At 32.4% G+C, this 22,018-nt stretch overlaps 1 protein-coding gene and 1 long non-coding RNA gene across 3 annotated transcripts in view; one reads left to right on the top strand and one right to left on the bottom strand.

The window, feature by feature from the left end:
* The window catches only part of LOC106640133 (uncharacterized), a 263,376-nt gene extending 245,943 nt beyond the window's left edge, over positions 1 to 17,433 (top strand). The window contains exon 6 of the mRNA XM_089596750.1: positions 17,187 to 17,433. Within this exon, the coding sequence (XP_089452876.1) occupies positions 17,187 to 17,397 (211 nt within the window). The 3' untranslated portion in view covers positions 17,398 to 17,433. The remainder of the gene's footprint in view (positions 1 to 17,186) is intronic.
* On the bottom strand, positions 2,001 to 4,006 carry LOC149373587 (uncharacterized). Of its 2 annotated transcripts, none has more exons than XR_016293368.1 (5): positions 3,643 to 4,006; positions 3,052 to 3,270; positions 2,767 to 2,973; positions 2,498 to 2,686; positions 2,001 to 2,417 (listed from the first exon to the last, which is right to left on the bottom strand). It is a non-coding gene; the product is annotated as an uncharacterized LOC149373587 (long non-coding RNA). The 2 variants fall into 2 exon arrangements; XR_016293369.1 differs by having other exon boundaries at positions 2,767 to 2,907.
* Positions 17,434 to 22,018: the final 4,585 nt, after the last annotated feature.

The raw sequence follows: 22,018 nt of genomic DNA, 5'->3' as shown, positions 1-22,018 counted from the left end.
ATGTACAATACAATAGTTTAGCTTAATTATGCATAAAAAAAGAAAAAAATTTCTTGCATAAAAAAATAATATCCAATTAAGTCGTGCGATAGCGCGATAAGGTAAGTTTAAGAAATAGATGAAGCCTCAGTGATCGTGCTATAAATTTCATTCTATTCGTATGTACGATTTTTTCAAATAGCGAAAAAAAATTTTTTTCCGGTATGTCTCACAATTTTTTTTTTTTTTTTTTTTTTTAATTTGATGTCTTTAATACTAAAGTATAACTTAACTGACAGTTATTGGTGAAAATGTCGTTCTTATACCGATTCTAATGCCTGTACATTCTCAAAATGGTCAAACTAAGATACATCCAAGTTGAGTCTCAGCCACAGAAGTGTTTTTACCTTTAAGTTGTCTGGAAGCCCAATCGTTCCTCTTCAGTACACAGATAACACGCTCTTTAAAATACAAAGTGCTTGCAAACAGTGTAATGTTAGCTGCAGGAATGTTTACTAAGATCTTAAGTTTCACGGATGGATGTTGTGGAAACAAAAGCTCTTATACACCACTAGACTGTCACTAGCCACACTCATGCGTGACTGCGCGCAGCGTATGCTATACAGTGATGGCACGGATATTTTCAGCATGGCACCACCCCGACCCTGGCCCACAAAATGTTAAAATTTGCAATAAAAAAAATATCAGTACACGTATTTTGAACTGCACATTTCGCCTGTACAAATTATTTTAATTGCACACGTCTGAAATGGGCAAAAAAAATTAATAAACATCAAGCACTTTTAGGGGGACACTAAACGGTCCATATCTTCGTAATTAAGGCTTGTGTTGAACTGCACACACCTCAAAAAAACTGCACATTACACGATCTTAACTGCACACTCAAATTTTGTAATTGCACACCATTATTTAGTTAATAAATCGATAAAAACTAAATGTCGTAGCTCTACTGTAAATTGTTGTGCATTACTGCGCATGCGCGTGACTATTGGCCAATCATGTGCGTTACAGTGTGCTTGCAGTACTTGCACGTTGGCGGGTATTTACAAAATATTATTTACGTAAATGTAATCGTCCTTTTGTATGTAAACATAGAAATGTCTATGTATGTGTGTATAACTATATGTTTAAAACGAAAGCAGCAAATCTGGATAATATTGAGACAGAAATTAAATAATCTTTATAGAAATAAATATAACAAGAAAAATATTATTGATCATGGGTCATGTTATCCATGGATACAACATGTATGTATGTGTGTATATACACTCCATTGCTAATGCAGAGTGCACCGACATTACCGATGGTGTAAATAGTATTACGGTTGAATTCCAACAACCCAATAACTAATGTATTTTTTTTTTTTTTATATACAGGAAGATTAAAAAAAACTTTTATCCATCTAGAAGTTACAAATATGTTTTGAAACTAAACATGATTCCTTGAAAAATATGTAAAGATTTAATTAAAAAATTTTATTTAGGACTAGATGTATCATGCAAATATACTTTTGACATGAATAATCACTTTTTTGGCTTTAAAAATTATGCTTTGATCAATTGAATTTACAAATTTACCCCGGAATTATTTGTATTTACACATGAAAAAAAGCACAAAAATTCAATTAAAATTTTTTTAATTAGGTATGCATTGTTCTATACTTTAGAAACTTAACCATCTCAATTAACGTCTAGCTTTCTTTATTTTTCGACAAAATATCTAGACCATCATAATGTGCATGTTGATTGGTTGAATTGCAAAATCAGCAACAAACCCTTTGTATCTAATTTAAGGTCAATTAATTTTTAGAACTCCTGTATACATTTTTTAAAATATTTATTTTCTATGTAATACATACAGAATAATTTTTATACTGCATAAACACTACGTTTTAAACACATTTGTAGAGTTTAACTTTCACTTTGTTCAATATTTTAATAAATAATACTCTGACAACACTATATTTACATAAGAAAGTAAAAAATAAAATTTTACAACAATCTGAATATCATCAACCAATCAGGCAACTTTTCCCTTAACATAAAAGCTGTTTATGTTTCCAGGTCAAATAATTTCTAGGTACAAGTATAGACTAGGGGTGTGGCGATTGAAGCCGAGAAAAATTTTCGATGAGTTTGCAATTTTGCATCCGCAAAAATCCGGTAAAAAGTGCTGTATATCTACTATTAGAATTTTTGAGACTGATTAACTGCACAACTAAGTGTTTATTTTCGTGTTGTGTTCAATAATGCTGTAAAAGAAATAAAAACAGTTGATTTGTTTATTTAATGTTGCCCGAGCCCAAATCTTGTTTTTGTAAGATATCTCTTCTTTTTTTTGATCTATGTAATCTAATAAATCGAGGCTTTTTTAAAATCATACTCGTGCGACGTTTGATTTTCAATACACGTGTAGAGCTGAAAAAATAGAGACATCAGTTTAATTGAAGTAAATAATACAAAAAAAACTTTTTTTTTTTAGAAGTTACTATATTTACAATTATAAGCTCGACAGGACTGAGAACCTAAAGTTTTTCAATATCGTAACCGTATTTAAGCAAAATATGAATCAGCACGTTTTCTGGATGCGCAACAAGATCAATCAAACCGACTAGCTGCTCGAACAATTCATTTTTCATATCCATGTCGCTTGTGTTATGCACGCCATGTTTCAAAGTAAAGTTTTGCTAAAAACGTATTTTTCTATGTAAGTATTTAAACGTCATTTTGTGAATTTTCGTAGTGAATTATTTTTTCATCATTGTACCATTGAGTTGAGACAAGTTTTTAAGCCGTAGTTTCCGGGAGACGCCGTCCAAGGTAAGTATTTGGTCAAAGTGGTCGTCTTTGGGAATGAAAATTTTTCCGCATTGTATTGACGATACTTGATGACTTCGTGCAGAATTCCCTGATGATTAAATTTTTTTGCACTATTACTGAGACAGTCAATGTGATACCTGATTCTACATACTATCTATTTTCAATCATTATTAATTTAGCTGGGTGAAAGAATAAGTCTGAAAATAATGGTTAAGGTGAATTTTAGACTTACCAGGATTATCGAGTTGACCTGCAAAATTTATTGAGATATCTGTTGAGGGGGTCTCTCGGACTGCGCCTATTCGACAGCGACTTGTACTAAAGTGGGGAAGAAATTGTGGACCTTGCTGACTTCTCTGTAAAATATATATCATTCGCACTCAGATCCTCCGATACGTAAGATTCGGACTGCAAGCTGCGTTCGATTGCCGTGTTGATAGGCTCCGGGTATCTAAAATATAATAAATAAGTACAATTTTACTATTCAAGTGTTCAAGTGTGCAGACAGTAAATTTCGATCATAACGAATATTTTTACCATTAATTCGCCAAGCACGTGCGAAGTATTGAGGATCGTATTTAATGACCATTTTTAATATTTAATGACAAATTATTAGTCACTTGTGAAGATTAATGTATTACATCATAAACGTCAAGTTATTATAAAAAAGCTCATAAAAAAATAGTTATATTAATACTTGCTGTACATGCTATGTAAAATTAATGCGCTTTTTTTGTACAGAAGTTTACTGACAAGTTAAACCAAAAAGCAATTAATATAATAAAAAATATTCAATGCTCGACTGTAGAATCAAAAAACTCACCTGTTCACGTGCAACGGCAAGCTCGCATACCTGCAAGCTCAACTGTTCATTGCTCTCTTCGACTTTCCGTAACTCTTCGCTCTGGTTTTGATTCTCGTTCTCCAACTCTTTCAGATCCTTCAGTAAACTAGCAAGTTCAGCCTTGAGTCTCAGTTCTTCGAGCTGAGAAGCTTGGAGCTGTTCCTCCAATGTCTTGAGCACGCCCGTGCTCTTCTCACGCTCTTCCCGTGCTCTAATCACACTCGAGCTGCTGCAGATCGCTCAGGCTCTTAAGTGCCTCGGTATGACGGTGTTCGAGCTGGCGCAACTGATCCTCGTAAAATTTATCCATTCGAGCCTATTGCTCGTCAATTTCTTGCGCGAATAGATTCTTACGTATGCTAAATGTGATAGTATTTAAAAATTTATAGACTTTCATTTATAAATAGTGTACATAGTGTGAATATGTTTATAAGTAGGTGTTAAAAGTGTTGAAAAACTTTAAATATTAAGTACAAAATTTTCTTATTTAGAGTATCCGGAGTCCTGTGCTGACCACAATGTTATTTTATTTTAATATTAGCTTAGTTTTTTCGTCTGCTACTGCAGCATACAAATATATATATATATATATATATATATATATATATATATATATATATATATATATATATATGTAGTATGTTAGAATAAATTTGCGCAGTTTGCGTCTGCGGCGAGCGGCGACTGCGGCAGTGCGGCGGCGCGGCGTAGTGTTTCGTCATGCCGTTAGCCGTTGAGCGGTTTGAGGTTGGACTGTGTGCGGTCAAACCACTCTATAAATATAACCTGCTCCACTTAAGTAAATTATAGAATCGTTGAGTTGGAAATAAATGAAACTTGAAACTTTGAAAGGAAACGAAAAATGTGAAAACAAACGTAAGTAAAATTGTTCCAAGTCATTCACGGGACGATCTGAAGAAATCCACTGAGTAGTAGGTACTTCTTGCGGTTCCGGATTCCGGATTACAGGCACCGAAGGAACTGCGTCAAACTTCTGATATAGATATAATCGATTAATGGATGTAGCCAGTAGCACTGGCCAAGTCTTACTTAATATGACTTGTACTGTACCTCAACCTTTAAGTAGATCTGCCGGAATAATATGATATCCAAAAAAGAGCTAACTACCGGTATTACTTAGTGATCAAGCTTGTAATCGAAGATGAAGAAGCAGATAAATAAAGCAGTGTTGAATAAAACAATGCCATCATTGTTTGTAGATTTATCGGAATACAAGGTGGAGAACATCTTTAAAATTTGTTCTGGAACGCCTGTTTTTTTTAACAGGAATCTTAAGCTAATCACAATTACTGCTTTGGACTGTGCAAACCAGGATTTCAATCAGTAAGTTGACAACATGAAATTTTTTAATTTCATAAACAACCTTACTCTTCAAACCGTATATGTTTTTTTTCAGGAGTTATTCAAATGCAAACTTGAGCGTGGATGCTCACGCTGGTAACTTGTCATTAATGCCCGAACAATTTATGAGTTTGTTGAATAAGGAGGAGATTAGAGAAATGTTTTCTAGTTTCGACTACGTAAAGCAACTACAGGCTGCGTTCCATCTGAGCATAAGGCACAACAAAGAGAACTATGAAGATATTTTGACCAACTTGTTCCCTATGCTGGAAGATCCAGTTCTGGATACATCGATGCACCGTTAGATACCACGGTTTTAAAAGTAGTGGAGCATTTGATCAACGGCTATACAGCTAATGATCCCAGATGGGCCAATCACAGGAGCTTGAGTAATAAATTCTTTTTTTCTCATTGTGAAAATGTTTTTTTTTTCTTCAGTTTTTCAATACATAAATCTCTATTTCAAGCCACTATGTGAAGTTTACATTTGGTAGAAATTGGCTCTCGTTAATCCAATTATTTGTTATTGCAAAATATTTTACCAGTGTTGCGTCTGTTGTACATATGTGTGCACAAGTGAAAGTATTTCAAGTGTGAGATAAGAGTTTTGCAATTGCATGTAGATCTTAATGACTGTTATCTTATATTTCATGTGCTAAAGCAGTTTCAATCATTCATGAATCCGTTGCTCTAGTAATTTTTGTTGAATAATTGATTTGACTGGTCAAATTAGGAGCCTAGTCATTAAAAAATACTTTTTTTATGACTTATGAATTTAAATTTAAATAGGTGCTCAGGACTCTACAGTTTTGACTGTTGGCAGAAACCGGTGAAAGGCATGAGATGGAGGAAGAGCCCACTGATCCACATGAACAGAACCTTTTTTTTGTGTACAAAAGCTGCCTGGCCAACGGACAAAGTAAGCTGAGCAATGATGAGTAAGCAGAGCAAGCAATATTTGAATTACTCAAGATAAAGGAGAGTCAGAGTTAAGTTCCATTCATTGAATTCCGTGATGCCTTTGTTACCCTGCTCGATGAATTTCAAAAGACGCCTGTCAATGGTTTGGAAAATGAACTTAACGGTGAATCAGATATTATTTGCATGATACATCTAGTCCTAAATAAAATTTTTTAATTAAATCTTTACATATTTTTCAAGGAATCATGTTTAGTTTCAAAACATATTTGTAACTTCTAGATGGATAAAAGTTTTTTTTAATCTTCCTGTATATAAAAAAAAAAAAAATACATTAGTTATTGGGTTGTTGGAATTCAACCGTAATACTATTTACACCATCGGTAATGTCGGTGCACTCTGCATTAGCAATGGAGTGTATATACACACATACATACATGTTGTATCCATGGATAACATGACCCATGATCAATAATATTTTTCTTGTTATATTTATTTCTATAAAGATTATTTAATTTCTGTCTCAATATTATCCAGATTTGCTGCTTTCGTTTTAAACATATAGTTATACACACATACATAGACATTTCTATGTTTACATACAAAAGGACGATTACATTTACGTAAATAATATTTTGTAAATACCCGCCAACGTGCAAGTACTGCAAGCACACTGTAACGCACATGATTGGCCAATAGTCACGCGCATGCGCAGTAATGCACAACAATTTACAGTAGAGCTACGACATTTAGTTTTTATCGATTTATTAACTAAATAATGGTGTGCAATTACAAAATTTGAGTGTGCAGTTAAGATCGTGTAATGTGCAGTTTTTTTGAGGTGTGTGCAGTTCAACACAAGCCTTAATTACGAAGATATGGACCGTTTAGTGTCCCCCTAAAAGTGCTTGATGTTTATTAATTTTTTTTGCCCATTTCAGACGTGTGCAATTAAAATAATTTGTACAGGCGAAATGTGCAGTTCAAAATACGTGTACTGATATTTTTTTTATTGCAAATTTTAACATTTTGTGGGCTAGGGTCGGGGTGGTCAGCATGGCGGAAAAACAGGCCCTCCACCACTCTTGTACTAGAATGAGAGAGGTGGGGGGGGGAAGCTTACTTTTTTCCGAAGCTCATTTCAGAGACTGTAGTTACTGTCGACAGTGCCGTAGCATCTTTCGCTCTGACAGAGGTTATCATGCACGTTGCTTAATCGTATATTGTCTCGTGAAGTCTCAGGCACTCAGCCTGTTGGCCGTTGGGTGTATATCAGCTGATTGTTGCCATTAGTGCCCTGTGGCGGTGCTGATAACTTAGAAGTTGAGAATCAAGCCAAGGTTAACGCAAGTAGGTAAAGCATCAAAAAAATTGATCTTCAGAAACTCCGTTTCAAGCGAATTTGACTAGTAAACTGCAAATTTTATTTACGAGATCATCAATGTTTCGTGAGGTAAACTGTTTGTTTTTATAATATTCACAGTATTATTTAACCTTCTAAATGAATGTAACAGAGTTTTAATAGAGGATTGCTCAGAAATAAGAAATTCTTAGAAGTTTCCAATCATAAGGTACCATAACTTTTCCTGCACATACAAGTAAATCAAATCAATAACAAAAAATCTGATCAAGAAGCAAGAGGTTACAATTAATAGTATTGGTCCTATGAATGCTCCACTCGATGAGCGTCAGTGGACTACTAACGGAAACACTACATTTAGAAATGCTTTACGCGGAGCCTTTTATACATACATATTTTTTTTTAATTCCCACTTCTATAATAAATACAGACCTGGAACTTGCTGATGCGTTTGAACTTCGCGTCTTAATTTCATCATTCAACACCTCAGCGAATCACGAAATAAAAAGTCAGCACTTGTCAAGTCATTGTTGGAGAACAAGTTAACTCTTTTATAAAAGGCTTAAAATTTTATCCCTAGAAATTATTTTTTTAGCTACCAAGGGATGGCTATAAATAATTTTGCTGTTAGTTAGTTTCTTTATAGGATAATTTATTTCTCAGGCAAGCAAGCGGTGGCTGTAAGTTTATTAATTTATTAAATAAATGAATTATTTCTTGGACCAGCAAGCTACGGTGATAAGGAGCTTCACTATTTGAATTTAAATTAAAAATCAATTATTTATTGGACGAGCAAGCGACGGTGACGAGTAGCTTAATTATCGAGTGGTTAATTTAATAAATACATTATTTATTGAGCGAGCACATAACGGCTGTGTGTAGATTAGCCATTCATTAGTATATTTAATACAGAAATCAATTTTTGTACTAGCAAGTGAAGGCTATACGTAGCTCAGCTATTCATCACTTCATTAATTAAATAGTTGATTCTGTATAGAGTAAGCAATGGCGATAAATGGCTCAGGCATATATTAGTTCTCATTATAAATAAATTATTTATATCGTGAGAAGTTAACAACTATAAGTAGCTGAGCCATTTTTTAGTTTATTTCATAAATACATTATTTTTTAGGAAAGCAAGCGATGGTTTCAATAAAAATAGCAATAATGAGCTAATTTAATAAATAAATTATTCATTGGATCGGCAAACGATGACAATAGAAAGCTTAGTAATTTACTAGTCTAATTCATAAATAAATAATTTATTTGGCAATTGAGCGATGGTGGTAAGTAACTCTGCTATTAATTTGTTTGTAACATCAATCTAATCTTTAGGCGAGCTAGTAAAAGCTATAAGTAGCTTAGCCATGTATTGGTTCATTTAATAAATAAATGATGTATTGGTTGAGCAAGTGACGGCAAAGAAAAACGCAGCTATTTATAAGTTTTTACTAATATTAAATTATTCCTTAGTGAAGCAAATGACGGCCATGAGTAGCTGAGATATTTACAAGTTTATTTAATAAATAAATTATTTACTAAGCAAGCAAGGGACGGCTATACGTAGCTTATTTATTTATTAGCTTATTGAATGAATGAAAAAAAGTATTTAGCTATTTTGTAGTTCATACAACAATCAAATTATATTTTGGTAATTAAGTGACGTTGATGAGTAGCTTCGATATTTATTCGTTTATTTAACAAGTATTGTATTTTTTGGGCGAGTAAGTGACGACTACAAGTAGCTAAGATTTTTATTAGTTTATTAAATAAGAAATTTATTTTGTAGGCCAGCAAGCAAGTGGCGATGAGTAGCTATGCTACTTCATAGTTTATTTAGTAAAAATCATTTATTAGTCAAGAAAGTGATGGGTATTAGTAGTGTATTTGATATTTATTATTTTTATAAATAACTCAGTTGTTTTTTGAGTGAGCAAGCGATGGCAATGAATAGCTCAGATTTTAATTAGTTCATATAATAAATAACATGTCTTCGGCGAGCAAGTACCGATAAGTATCTTAGCTCTTCATTACTAAGCTTCATTACACATTACAAAGCTTCCTTTTTCGAATCACGCGTTTTAACTGATTTCATTTTGTAAAGCATCTTATTTTTGTGATTGCAAACTGATTACTTTGTAGTAAAAAGTAGTATCGTTGTAAGCACAAAACATTTTTTACACTAAAATAAGCGATCATCACAGTAGCACCTTTAATTTAAAAGAGATTAAAAATTATGGATTACGTATTACATGACTTTAGTTTACGAAGGAGTCGAGGAAACAGAGGTAATGAACAAAAATTTTGAAAACTTAGAAATTCTTAAACAACTGATTGTAAATCAACTAAGATTAAAAAAAAAAAAAAAGAAATGAAGCTTATATGACTCTAACTTTTTAGGTCCTCCCAAAACTTAGAAAAAGTAGTGTAAGAATTTAAACATTTGATTTGAAAACCTTAACTGGGGCTTAAAGATATCACTTATACAGTTACAAAGTCTGGTGATTCTATTTATTGCGACGCTTGCTTACATGAATACTTATGTATCTATTACACAAACTAAAAATTAGCTGCTCTACCTATCACCGCCTCTTGCTCACCTAATAATGATTTAATTATCAAATAAGCTCATAAACAGCTAAGCTACTCTACGCCGTTGCTTGCTTGCTGAGAAAATAATTTATTTAATAAATATACTGATAAATAACTAAGCTACTTACAGCCATTTTTTTCTTGTCAAAAAAACAGTTTATTTGTTAAATAAATTAATTGATAGCCAAGCTGCTCGATGCCGTCTTTTGCTTCTCCAAGAACTATTATATGTATTATAAGAAACTAATAAATAGTCAAGTTACTTATCGGGATCACTTACCCCCAATAATTAATTCATCTATTAAATAAATCATTAAATAGCTGAGCTACTCATAGCCGTTTCTCACTGACCTAATAAAAATAAATTATTTGTTGATTAAACTAGTTGATAGATCAGCTACTTTTTAACATTGCCTTTTTGCTTAAAAATTAATATGTTTGTCAAATAAACTCATGAATAATAAAGCTACTTATCGCCGTCACTTGCTTGCCCAAGAACATTTTCATTTATTTTAAAAGACTAAAAAACAGTCGAGCTACTCATTGCCATTGCCTGCTTCCTCAATAAATAATTTATTTACGAAATAAACTAATTAATAGCTGGACTAGTTATCAGCACTTGCTCGCCCAATGAATGATTGATTTATCAATAAAACTTATAAATAGCTGAACTTATCGCCTGCGCATTCTCGGTGAATAAATAATTTTTTTATTACATAAACTAGGTAATAGCTGAGCTTCTCATTGCCGTCACTTGCTCACCTACGTAATGACTTTTTTTATTTTTTTATTTTTTGAACAATTCATTAATAATTCATTAATGATTAATTCATTTCAATAATTGTTTTTGGGCGATACATAAAGCTACATGAATACAAAGCTGTTATAATGTGACAGAGGACCAAACTAATGCAGAGATGAATTGTAGAGGCATAAACTCAATAAAAATATGAATTTTTTAATAGCAATTGAACAAAATGCTCCTGGATGTATGCATCATTAAATCTCAAGATGCGTGAGGTTCATTATATAAATAATTTGAATAATTATAGTAAGTCATTGGTAGTAGTAACTAGGCAAAACAAAGAACGAAGAAAATTCTTTTCACTCCGAGTTTGATTACAAATTTTAACCCGTTCTCAAAAAAATGATTGCCGTATAAACATAAATCTGCGATAAAATCTTAGCATAATTTTACGTTAATATTACTACTTGGAATTAATATTGTAAATTGTTCTTAAAACCATGTTAAAAAAATGTCCCTGTCACCTTCGACAAGTATTCGCCTAATCAAAAAAAATTGCTGAATTATTATACGCTTTTGTGACTAACAAACCTAATCATATTAACGTCGTGGCTAATTAATTAGAAGGAAAAGAAAATTTTGTCGTACATTTATATTTTTTTAAGTTTCTTCGTTTTCAAATCAAACATGTCTCATTCGCACACTTATCCTAAATCGCACCATAGTTTAATTCCAATAAAAAAAAATTTGCTCAGCACTGTCACGGACCTCTTATTGCCCTTTGGCCCTTTATTACGTAGCCATCAAAAATAGAACAAATTTAATTAGGCACCAAAATTTCAAGTGGCCTTGGGGATGCCAATCCCTGTGGTCATTGGTTTTTTCTACTACCTTCTAGTTTTCAGTGCTTCAATCTCCAACTGCTATGAGCGGCAATGCGCACCCATTAAAATACTCATCGGCCTCTAGCAACCGATATAGCCTTAGCAACTGTCTATACTCCGGCAATATTCAGCCAAACTATAAGGAGATTTCCAAAAAATAAAAAAAAATCAACTCCCAACTACATGAACTTATAAATAGCTGAGCTCTTATCGCCATTGCTTGCTAACCCAAGGAATAATTTATTAATTAAAAGAACTAATAAATATCTAAGCTACTCATCACTATTGTTACTTTCCCATAAAATAATTTATTTATAAAATAAACTAAGAAACAGCTAGGCTTTTCGTGAATGACGCTTGCTTACCGTCGGATTCCATCAATTAGGATTAAGAATGTTATCTTAATTTCAGATGAGCTTTGTTATGTGAACCCTAAGCAAATCTTACTCAATGCTGATATGATATATCTCACTAAAACCGTTGTAATCGCTAACCGCAAACACTACTCAACCGATATTGCTTAAATTTTGCATACTGATGATTAACACTTCCTAGACGGTTTAAGTATAATTTTTATATTGAAAACATTATAAACAATAAAAATAAATGAGCTCAAAGTTTTGGAAAAATACACTAACTTTTCACTTCAGTTCAGTAGAATTCGCTAGGTAGCGTAGAAGTTAAATAGGAGCTACCTGTAATAGAATTGAGTAAGTCTGGTAATTATATCCCCGAGCAAAGTACCAAATACCACAGTTTTTTACTGGTTTTGTATCAAGAACAAAGTTGTGAGTTATGCAGCTGGGTATCATGACTACCAATAATACTGTTCTCTAATGGACAAGCGACTTACGGTGAACTTCATCCTGAACCACTTAAATGGTGTCACTAATAAAAAGGTGTTCTAAATGCTAACGTCTTTGGCGAAATACTAGGAGACGTGTTTAGCCAAAGCGCAATCTGCTCTAGCGTTTTAGGATCTCGTGGCCTTTCTTCCAATCGTCCTAGGGCTATCAGAACAGATTTTGCTACAACAGCAAGCCAGGGAAAACAACTCTGAGGAGTTCGGGCAGCCACAACGGCCTCCTTCTCAGTGGTTGTCCCAACGGCATACCCACAGAAAAGGTATTCTCCAGACCCACTTTCCCGACTAACGATGAGTGGTTGGTTATCCCGGGAACGACTCAAAAATAAGATTTTCTTTTATCAGTGACGTACCTCCTTCCAGCACAATCTCCGAGGGTAAAGGTCAAGTTACCCGCAGCCAGCTCTCCATCATCAAGAAAAATAAGAAATGATTGGAAGTTTTACCACAGGCCATTTTTGTAAGTATTTCTATTCCCTACTTAACTATAAATCTCAACGGTTTTTTTAAGGGCCACCTCAGGTTAAACTACCTTGCCAACAAATACATTTTTACTACCATTTCTGGCAACGATTCATTGACTAAAATACTGTATAAAGCCGGCCACTATTGAGCCAAGTCAGTCATTCACTGGCAGACGTCAAGAGCGTAGTTGTTCGTTGCAAGGCTGGGAATCCCGGCGACTGACGACCCTACATTAAACTACTTTCTCAGCTCTATACGCATTCAACCAAAAATCACCGATGCTCTCCAAGGTCTGCGCTGGGTGAATCTAACAGCTATCAAGGAAAAATAAACTTTAGCAAACAGGAAAGTCTCCAACGGGCAAGCATCACGAACCAATCTCCCCACCTTAGAACACCAAAACAATCGAGTCTGCAAAAAAAGAAGGTGCTTTAGACACCAACGTCTCCAGCGTAATACCAGGAGACGTTGGAAAAAAGCTCTTTAAGTAGCTTTAACGCTTCAAACGTTGTGATTTTCCCCCTGATCAGTCCGGTGCTACAGTAACAGGCCAGAAAATATTAACCTGTGGTAAAGAGGCAGTCATATTTGCTATAAACTTCAGTCAAAAAAGAGCTTACTAACGAAGCTCATCGGTCCTTTTTAGAGCTATTGGTCGTCGAACTACCTTGCCAAAAAATATATTAGAACTCAACAAAGTTGACAAAAACAGCCCTTAGGGCTAATAAAAATCTTAACCGTGCCAAAGGTCGCTAGAGGGCGAATTGGGAGAAAATCTTCAAATACTTTCAATGTTTACAATTTTAGGCGTGGAGAAACTGACGCGGAACATTTATCGAGATTGAATCAGCAGCATCAAAATTGCCAAATAAAGATTTATTGAGTGAGAGATCAGCTTCTTATTATAACCATCACAGTAATTTCTCAAATCTGTCAGATTTTTAAATAGATAGAATATGTATTTGCATTTGTTTTAGCAGTAAAAAGTGTACAAATTAAGCTCCAGGACTTTGTTGCTCTGGTAATTAAGTTGTGAAATAAAAGAAAAAAATTTTTTAGTTATATATTTTTGGTGAGTTTGAAATCTTGACAGTTAAAAAAAATAGCGCCTTATGTAGATTATACGGAAAACCTGCAAATCAACGGCCCTTTAGGGTCAACAAGTATTTCAAGGTATAAGAAATGCATGCTACTTTTCAGCATAATCATATTTTTTTCACTTTTTACAGCTTATTATTTGATCAAATAAACTGTATGGATTCCGAACAGTTTCTTCAAAAATGCGAAGGAAAAAATTCTGTACAGAATAAAATCTTTAAATGAGAAAAAAAATTTTCACTGACATCTAATTTATGAATATATATGTATCAAAAAACTATGCTTATGCTCTTACTCACCTCCATATTGTTTTGTACATGCTTGATTTACTTTTTAATTAAAATGGCTCATGTCTTTATATAATTTCTTAAGTTATATATTCTGCAAATTTTACTGTCATTTATCGTTTTACATGATGAATATTGTCTTTATTGATACGTTAAATGCATAACGGGAGATCATGTAGTGAGTAAAAAGATATGGGTGTAATAAAAAGTTTTGTTTTAAGAAAACATCTTGAATGTACAAAAATGTTAAAATTTTAAAAATACTATAAAAAACAACATTTTTTAATTTAAATATTATTTATACAAACGTTTTCTTTTATACTATTTATAACATTTTTGGTGAAAAAATATTTTTGAACTGTATTCAACTTTTCTTTGCAGTTTAACATGACTTTTATAGTTATTCCTACAACGTCAAACGTCAACGTTAAATTCAGAATTGTTTACCATCTATAAGTGAAACGTTTTATAGAATTTTTTTGGTTTTATTTGTAATTTTAAATCATTCACATGCCATAGCTTATGCAAGTCTAGAAAATTAAAAACTTTTTAAATTACTTACCTGACCACAAACCTTGCTAATCTTAACATACGAAAAAAAAGAAAAAAAAAAAAAAAAAACCCGAGACATAGTAGCTGCTTTGCAACTGTTGTATTAATGTTCATACATTTACACATTTGACTGTCACAACAATCACATTATTTTCCTGTCTATTGTTTCTTGATTAAAAATACTTTTTTACATTATAAGGATTTGATCCGACCGATTTTGATGCATATATTCATAATCTAAAGCTTTAAGGTATGATTCATTCACGTAGTTGGGGATAAATGTATATACTCTCAGTTTTTCACAAAGTTGAGATATAAAAGTGAAGTTATTGACTTTAGAATAAAATATGTATCTGTGGGGACTAACTTTTAAAGTACTTTTTAAGATCTATCTGAAGAAATGCGTTAAATTATAATTAGAAATTCTTTTTATACCACAAAACATTTAAAATACGAAGTTTAGTGTTGTTTTGAGTACAAAATGTTTATTTTTAATATCTTGTGAAGTGTAAATGCATCATTGCTTTAGAATACGTGATTTTTATTCATTTGGAAATGTTAAGCAGCTTCTTAATTTTTTTCTACAACACCTTTTAGTACTTAAGGACTTATGCTAGTTTATTTTCTTCAGAGTCTTTGGCACGTACGCTACAAGGTTTAGGTAACTTTAAGCTTTCATTGAGACGAAGAGATAATGAACAAATATCATAATAGTGCATAACTGTGTTGATTGCTCCAAGGAATGTCAAATATATTGACATATAGCTAGCTGGAAACTATTACTTTCAAAGCTTGAGGAGCTATATAAAGTTTGAGATTACTAGTTTGAAGCATTATAATTACATTTATTGAAGTTGCTTGAATTAAGCAGTTTAATTATCAATTTTAGTGATTAAGTCTGAACTTATTAGTATATTGTTTGGTTCAACTATTATTTATTCTTATTTTTTACTCCAACTGTTAAACAACAGGTACTCCTTCAAATATGGTTTTGTTTTATTTCATAGTAAGCTACCGTTAAACCAGAGACTGGAAAGTGTACAGCGTCATTCTGATAATTAACTTCTGTTTAAATCGTCAGTAGAACTTGCAAGAATGAGTTCATGCCATCCGGGAAAAAATTAAAAATTTTGTTTGACGTTTCAGCAGATCCATGATAAGCTCCACTTACCAGAAATTATACTATTGCCTGGATATTTAAACCAGTACCCACATCTTAGACACCAAAACACATTAAAATTTTACTGACTCGTTTGAGCCAATTCGCAAACAATATTACCACCTAAAGATAGGGTTTTTGATAGAGAATAAGCAACTTGAAATTAAAAAATAGAGCTGTGCAAAAAATTCAACTACCTTGTACTGGAGTATTGGAATTGTTCTGTCTTTTTCATAACTCAGAAGAGTATTAAAATCATAAAAATTCCAGGTAATGGACAGTACGCATTTTTGATGGTTTAAGAAGGTTCCTAATGGTGAGATGGCAAATCTTTAATCACACACTTAAATAATTAGAGTTTGATCTTCTTTCGAAGCTAAATATACCTGTGTGACTATATCACGATTTCACTGCACTGATTCCTATCTTACCTTTATTTAAATAATAACAGAAAATTAATAATACGTAAGAATTTTTGATGGTGATAAAAAGAGGCTCTGACTGTTGAATTGGCATTGGTTGGTTTTATCATGGCTTTATTCTTTTTCAAATTCCAACTGACACCGTGCTGTGGAAATGTAGAATCAAGAATGTGTTGCGCTGTAAGAAAAAATATGCTTCAAAAATATGTAAATTATAAATTGATAAAAAAAATTTTCTAATTAACGTATCTTATTTATTCCATGCTATTTTCTGTACTTACATCCTCAGCTTGTCAACTTTTAGAATTTAGGAGACATCGTCATATTTTTATTATTAAGATCCGAAATTCACTATATGTCGCACTAGTAGTAGTATGCTGGTTAAGGATTGAGAATTTTATATTGTTGCTGCAAATGCTTGATGCAACTACCCTGTATAAAGTGTGTGTACTAGATATTATTTTTTATGTAACAAATATTTTATGTTTGTTCTTTGTAAAAACGAATTAAAAATTGGCACTTAATACTTGGCTTTTCAGTTGTCAAACTTTAATTAAATATATAAGGAGTAAGAGAGAAGAAAAAAGACTAGTTATTGAATTTAATAATTACTGTCATAAAAATATACTTTAAATCAAGATGAATAATTAAAAGTTATAAGGCATGTCAATGATTTATTATAAATAATTATATCCATATTCTTAATTTTGTATTTCTGCATTGTATTCTTATTTGATTCTGTATATAATCTTTATTTATTAAAAAATATTGTATCAATTCATGAGATTTCCATATAATCTTACATTTTTTTCAGAAAAGTGTCTAGAGTCGATCTGGAACTACCAAAATCAAAGGAAGCTCATATTTCAACAATACCTGAAACAAAGCCCTTTCAAAAACACGATTTTAAAGAAAAAATTGTAACTAAACTTTTTTCTGAAGACAGCAATGATGAAGATACAACAGTTTACTTTAAAAAAAGAAAATCCTTACATAAAAATGTTAGAAAGAGGTTGCAACATTAGCAGATACCCTTGATGATTAAACAAGAATACGAAAAAAACTCAAAAAATACAAGTTTTAAAGGAATATTAAAAAAAAAAATTTCAATGTTGATTGAGAAATAAAATATTTGCGTGTTTTATTAAAAAGTATGTATGAAAGAAAACTGTAAATGATGATTTTATACTATTCGCAGGAATTATGCAACCTTCCACAATAGTTTTTTCTTGAAAGTTTTTGTAAGTTGCATTGTTATGCATTCTCTAATTTTTTAATAATGTTGCTTCTTAAACATAATTTCATGCAATTAACATAAAAGGTTCTGATTATTTAGAAAAAATACTTTTTTTACGATTTAAAAAAATTAATCTAAAATGAAGCGATTAAAACAGAGTGTATGTACTATTTAAATACCATCAAGGAATATCAAGATTTTATTTCAGGCTTTTTCAATAGGATAAGTACCCAAGATTCTTATAAAATCTATGGTGGATTTTTCAGGTAATGTATGGATCTCAAGGGGCTTCATTTCACGATAACAACAACAACAATAACAATAACAACTACTGCTACTACTACTACTACTACTACTACTACTACTACTACTACTACTACTACTACTACTACTACTACTACTACTACTACTACTACTACTACTACTACTACTACTACTACTACTGTTACTACTGCTTTTACTACTACTCCCCTCTACGGTATGCGTAACCTTGCCGAAGACCATACCGCTTGCAGCTTAGGTCGGGTGAAGGGGTCTTACACTGACGGCATACCACCCCGGCGCACAGTGGTCCAGAAAGCCCAAAAAGCGGTCAAAATTCTTGCTTCCGCTGGATTTTCACCCTATCCTCCTGATTTTGGTCTTATTTTGTTCGTAAGATGATAGGCTTCAAAGATCCGTTACTCTCAGAGGTTGGAAAATTCGATATGTATACATTTATATATATATGTTTAATTTCGGTAGTCCGATTACTTAGGGTACATAAAAATGTGGTAAAAATGAATGAATTTAGGACCAAATTTGGTACTCAGAGATTTTTCAAGTCGCTGATCACTAATACAGCGTTCAATTAGCCAAATTCAAGATGGCGGATCTAAGATGGCTGCAAAAATTATCAAAAATCAACTGATTTGTACCAAATTTAGTATTTAAGTGCTTTTTAGGTCGCTGATCACGAATTAAGGGTCAAGTCAGCAAAATTCAAGATGGCGGATTTAAGATGGCGGCCAAAATTTAAAAAAATACCGATTTGTACCAAATTTAGTATTCAGGCGCTTTTTAGGTTGCTGATCATGAATTTGGGGTCAAATCAGCAAAATTCAAGATGGCGGATCCAAGATGATGACAAAATTTATTAAAAATCAACCGATTTATGTCAAGTTTCGTTTACAAGGTGATTATGGATCGCTGATTACGAATCTGGGGTCAAATAGCCAAGTTCGAAACGTTGAATCCAAGATGGCGGCAAACATCATCAACCATTTTATACAAATTGCAATAAGATTCAATTTACTTTCTTTTAGAAAGCTTAAAAACGGCTAAAATTCCTAGTTTTTATGAATTCCTACTCCATCCACCTAATTTTGGGCCTATTTTGTTCCTTAGATAATAGGCTACAAGGATCTAACTCTTAGGGTTAAAAAAATCTGTTCAGTACATGCAATTATTAAATATTTATTTACTTAATATTTTACTGATTATTAATTCGTAACTCTTAAAATAAACAAATATTTGTTTATACAAATTTGTCATACTTTTTAAAATTTTCGAAAATTGAGAAAATTATGTAGCACTATATAAAAGAAGAAACAATTTTCATTACGTTATATTCTTTTACAATTTTGCCATTCGTGATTAAAGTTATGTTTTTGACTAAAAGGCGTTCATTACAATTAAAGGGGAAAAAGTTCAAAGAGGTAAAAGGAGCGCAAATACATGCAACAATGCTGGCAATTATTTTTATCATGTAAATGCAAAGTGCAACACCTCTTTTCTATTTGTGTAATCGCGGTACCAAGACGACGACTGATATATGTTAATACCGCAAAAACTAAGGAATTAAGGTCCAACACGTAGTTGCTCAAGTCAACTACTTGTCCAAGGGTGGGTTCGTTGCCCAGAGCAAAATTAAATAATTTTAGTAGTCGATTTAATTTGTAAGATAAAATAAGAGAAACTTTATATTTTTATCGAACAGTCTTGGAATTCCTGCAATTTATACAACCATTGTTCAAGGTTAGTACTTTATTGAGTAATGAAAATATTAATTTAATAATATTGTTGAATTTCCATACCTCCTTAACTTGAATAAGCAGCCGTCAGTAAAAACAAATATATATAAATAAGTAACTCAATTACATTTTTTTTATAAATATTTAATTAATCTAAAGTTTTAAATATTTACAAAAAAACTCGCAATCACCTAAAAGGGGAAAAATTATCTCGAAATCAGCGCACACAAAAGTTAAATTAATATGGAATATGTATTCAGTAGTTAACACTATGTAGAATAAGAAATCGCTTTTCAATCTATACGCACTACTAAATATACTTAATGAACTAGAATACTTCATAGATAATTGAATTCCAAAGTTTTTGAATTTGAATTTTTAAGCTTTTCTCAATGATATGCTCCTATGATCAAACAGATAGACAGCACAAGGTGAGAGCAACTTGAGTAAATTCTTGGTAGATGTCGCTTGTTTAGGTCTCTGGGGGTTCGTAAGCACAGCTTCCGATGGCTCTCCCACATTACTTTCACCCTATGTACATGCGTTTCATATCTACAAGAGTGACTGACTCCACTATTGGAGTATACACAGAAGTGTTAATCTCCCAATAGATATCCCAAAAATTATTTACCTTGCGTATATATATATATATATATGTATATTTGTCTTGACTAGGTAACGCCGTTGAACGGGTCTGAGCTAAAAGAGGAATTGCTTTTCTGGGGTCATTTAGGGCCTTTCATCCCCTTGTTATTCTTTTCTGTAAAAGGTTTTTCATTTTTTGATGACCGATGACCGCGCTCTAACATTTGTTTAGTGTACTATGCGCACATTACTCGCACCAACGTTCAAATTTAAATTTTTTTGTGTAAAGTCAGAACGCGTGTTAATTAGAAAATTTTATAAAGAAAAAATAAAATACATGTATTGAATTAGATAAATTTATTCAAAAATATATACGCATTCAACTAACATATGTTACATACTGAATTAATAGAGACTAATCATACTATGAGTAAAAATGCAATTCATCCTTCAAATTCATACAAGACGTATTGTGCATATACGAGGCCTATACGTCACTTATACGTGTATGCATGTATTAGCTTCAAGCTGAATATTTCATAAAATGCTGAAATATAATGAAACCAGCCTCGGTATAGGAATGCATGTATGTATTTAAATTGTACGTTACGTGTATGAATGCATGAATTGAATTGTATGTATAAATGAAAAGTTTACTTGCGCATTAATTGTCACACTTTAACTTGTATTTGGTTTTTTTATTATTGCTAATCCAGGCTTGCTTTATCACTGATTCCAAAATCTTAATCACACTTGTCAACAAAAAATAATTGGTACTGTTGTATTGTTATTTCCTAATACATAAAATCATAACGCAAAACATCGTGCAAGCCTACTGTTTTGCCGTCAACGCAGTCTGCAAGAGCATCGCTCATTAGTTAAAGGCCTCTTTTACTCGCTCTGACGCTATCAAAACTCATCACCAAGAGGAAAAATCGCTATTTTTACGTCAATTATCTGTCCTCTAAAGTTTAAGTCTACTCTTGACTCCCACAACTCGCGAGTACCTTATAAACGTAAGGCATTACGTGTTGGCTGAGGCAACTCGGGAGCATTTCAAGAACATCAATAGTATCAGACTACGCTCAGGAGCGAGGTACAACGAAGGAGGCCCGCCGAATAGCAGAGAAGGCAGAAAGCGCAACATCATACTCGCCACGAACTCACTCGTATAGTTTAAGAAACTACTGAAAATTACTGCACGAAGCATTAGACAAAATCGAATCAGTAGTAACATCAATCAGTGATACAGGTAAGTTATTTATCAGTAATGTAATTAGTACCCAACTTTGTTAAAGTGACCCAATTTAATATAGTTAAAAAAATCAATAATTTTTTAATGGCTTAAGTATAAAAATACATTAATTAAAATTATCTGTATCATTGAAATAAAGACTTTTACCCAATTGAAAAAAACTAACAACGCTCATGAGCTGAACCCTGAAAGACCTAAGAATGACATTAGAACAAAATGGTTGAGAACAGACTCTAAAAAAAAGATAGTCATAACAAATGGGCAATCGTAGTTTCGTTAAAAAAAATAACCATTTAAATAATTAATAAACGAATAAATCAGAAAAAAAGTACTCCGAAATAGTGGAATACGCTCTTTGCTAGACGATTCAATTTTTTAACAGTTTTTAAATGTTTTACAAAGATTAAATGCGACTAATTCATTAATGTGCATAAATCAAGCATCTCAACAAATATTCTTTTATGACGAAAATTCGATTCCCTTAAAAGACTTTTTACAAGACGTAGAAAATGAACAACCCTAATAACTACTGCTCAAGAACCCATGTACCTTCACAC

Source organism: Copidosoma floridanum, unplaced genomic scaffold (genome assembly GCF_036245765.1).
Source record: "Copidosoma floridanum isolate Cflo_tuat_1 unplaced genomic scaffold, Cflo_Japanese_pri ptg000030l, whole genome shotgun sequence".
Taxonomy (NCBI): domain Eukaryota; kingdom Metazoa; phylum Arthropoda; class Insecta; order Hymenoptera; family Encyrtidae; genus Copidosoma; species Copidosoma floridanum.
Note: the sequence above shows the minus strand (reverse complement) of the source record. Positions and strands in the feature narration are given on the sequence as shown.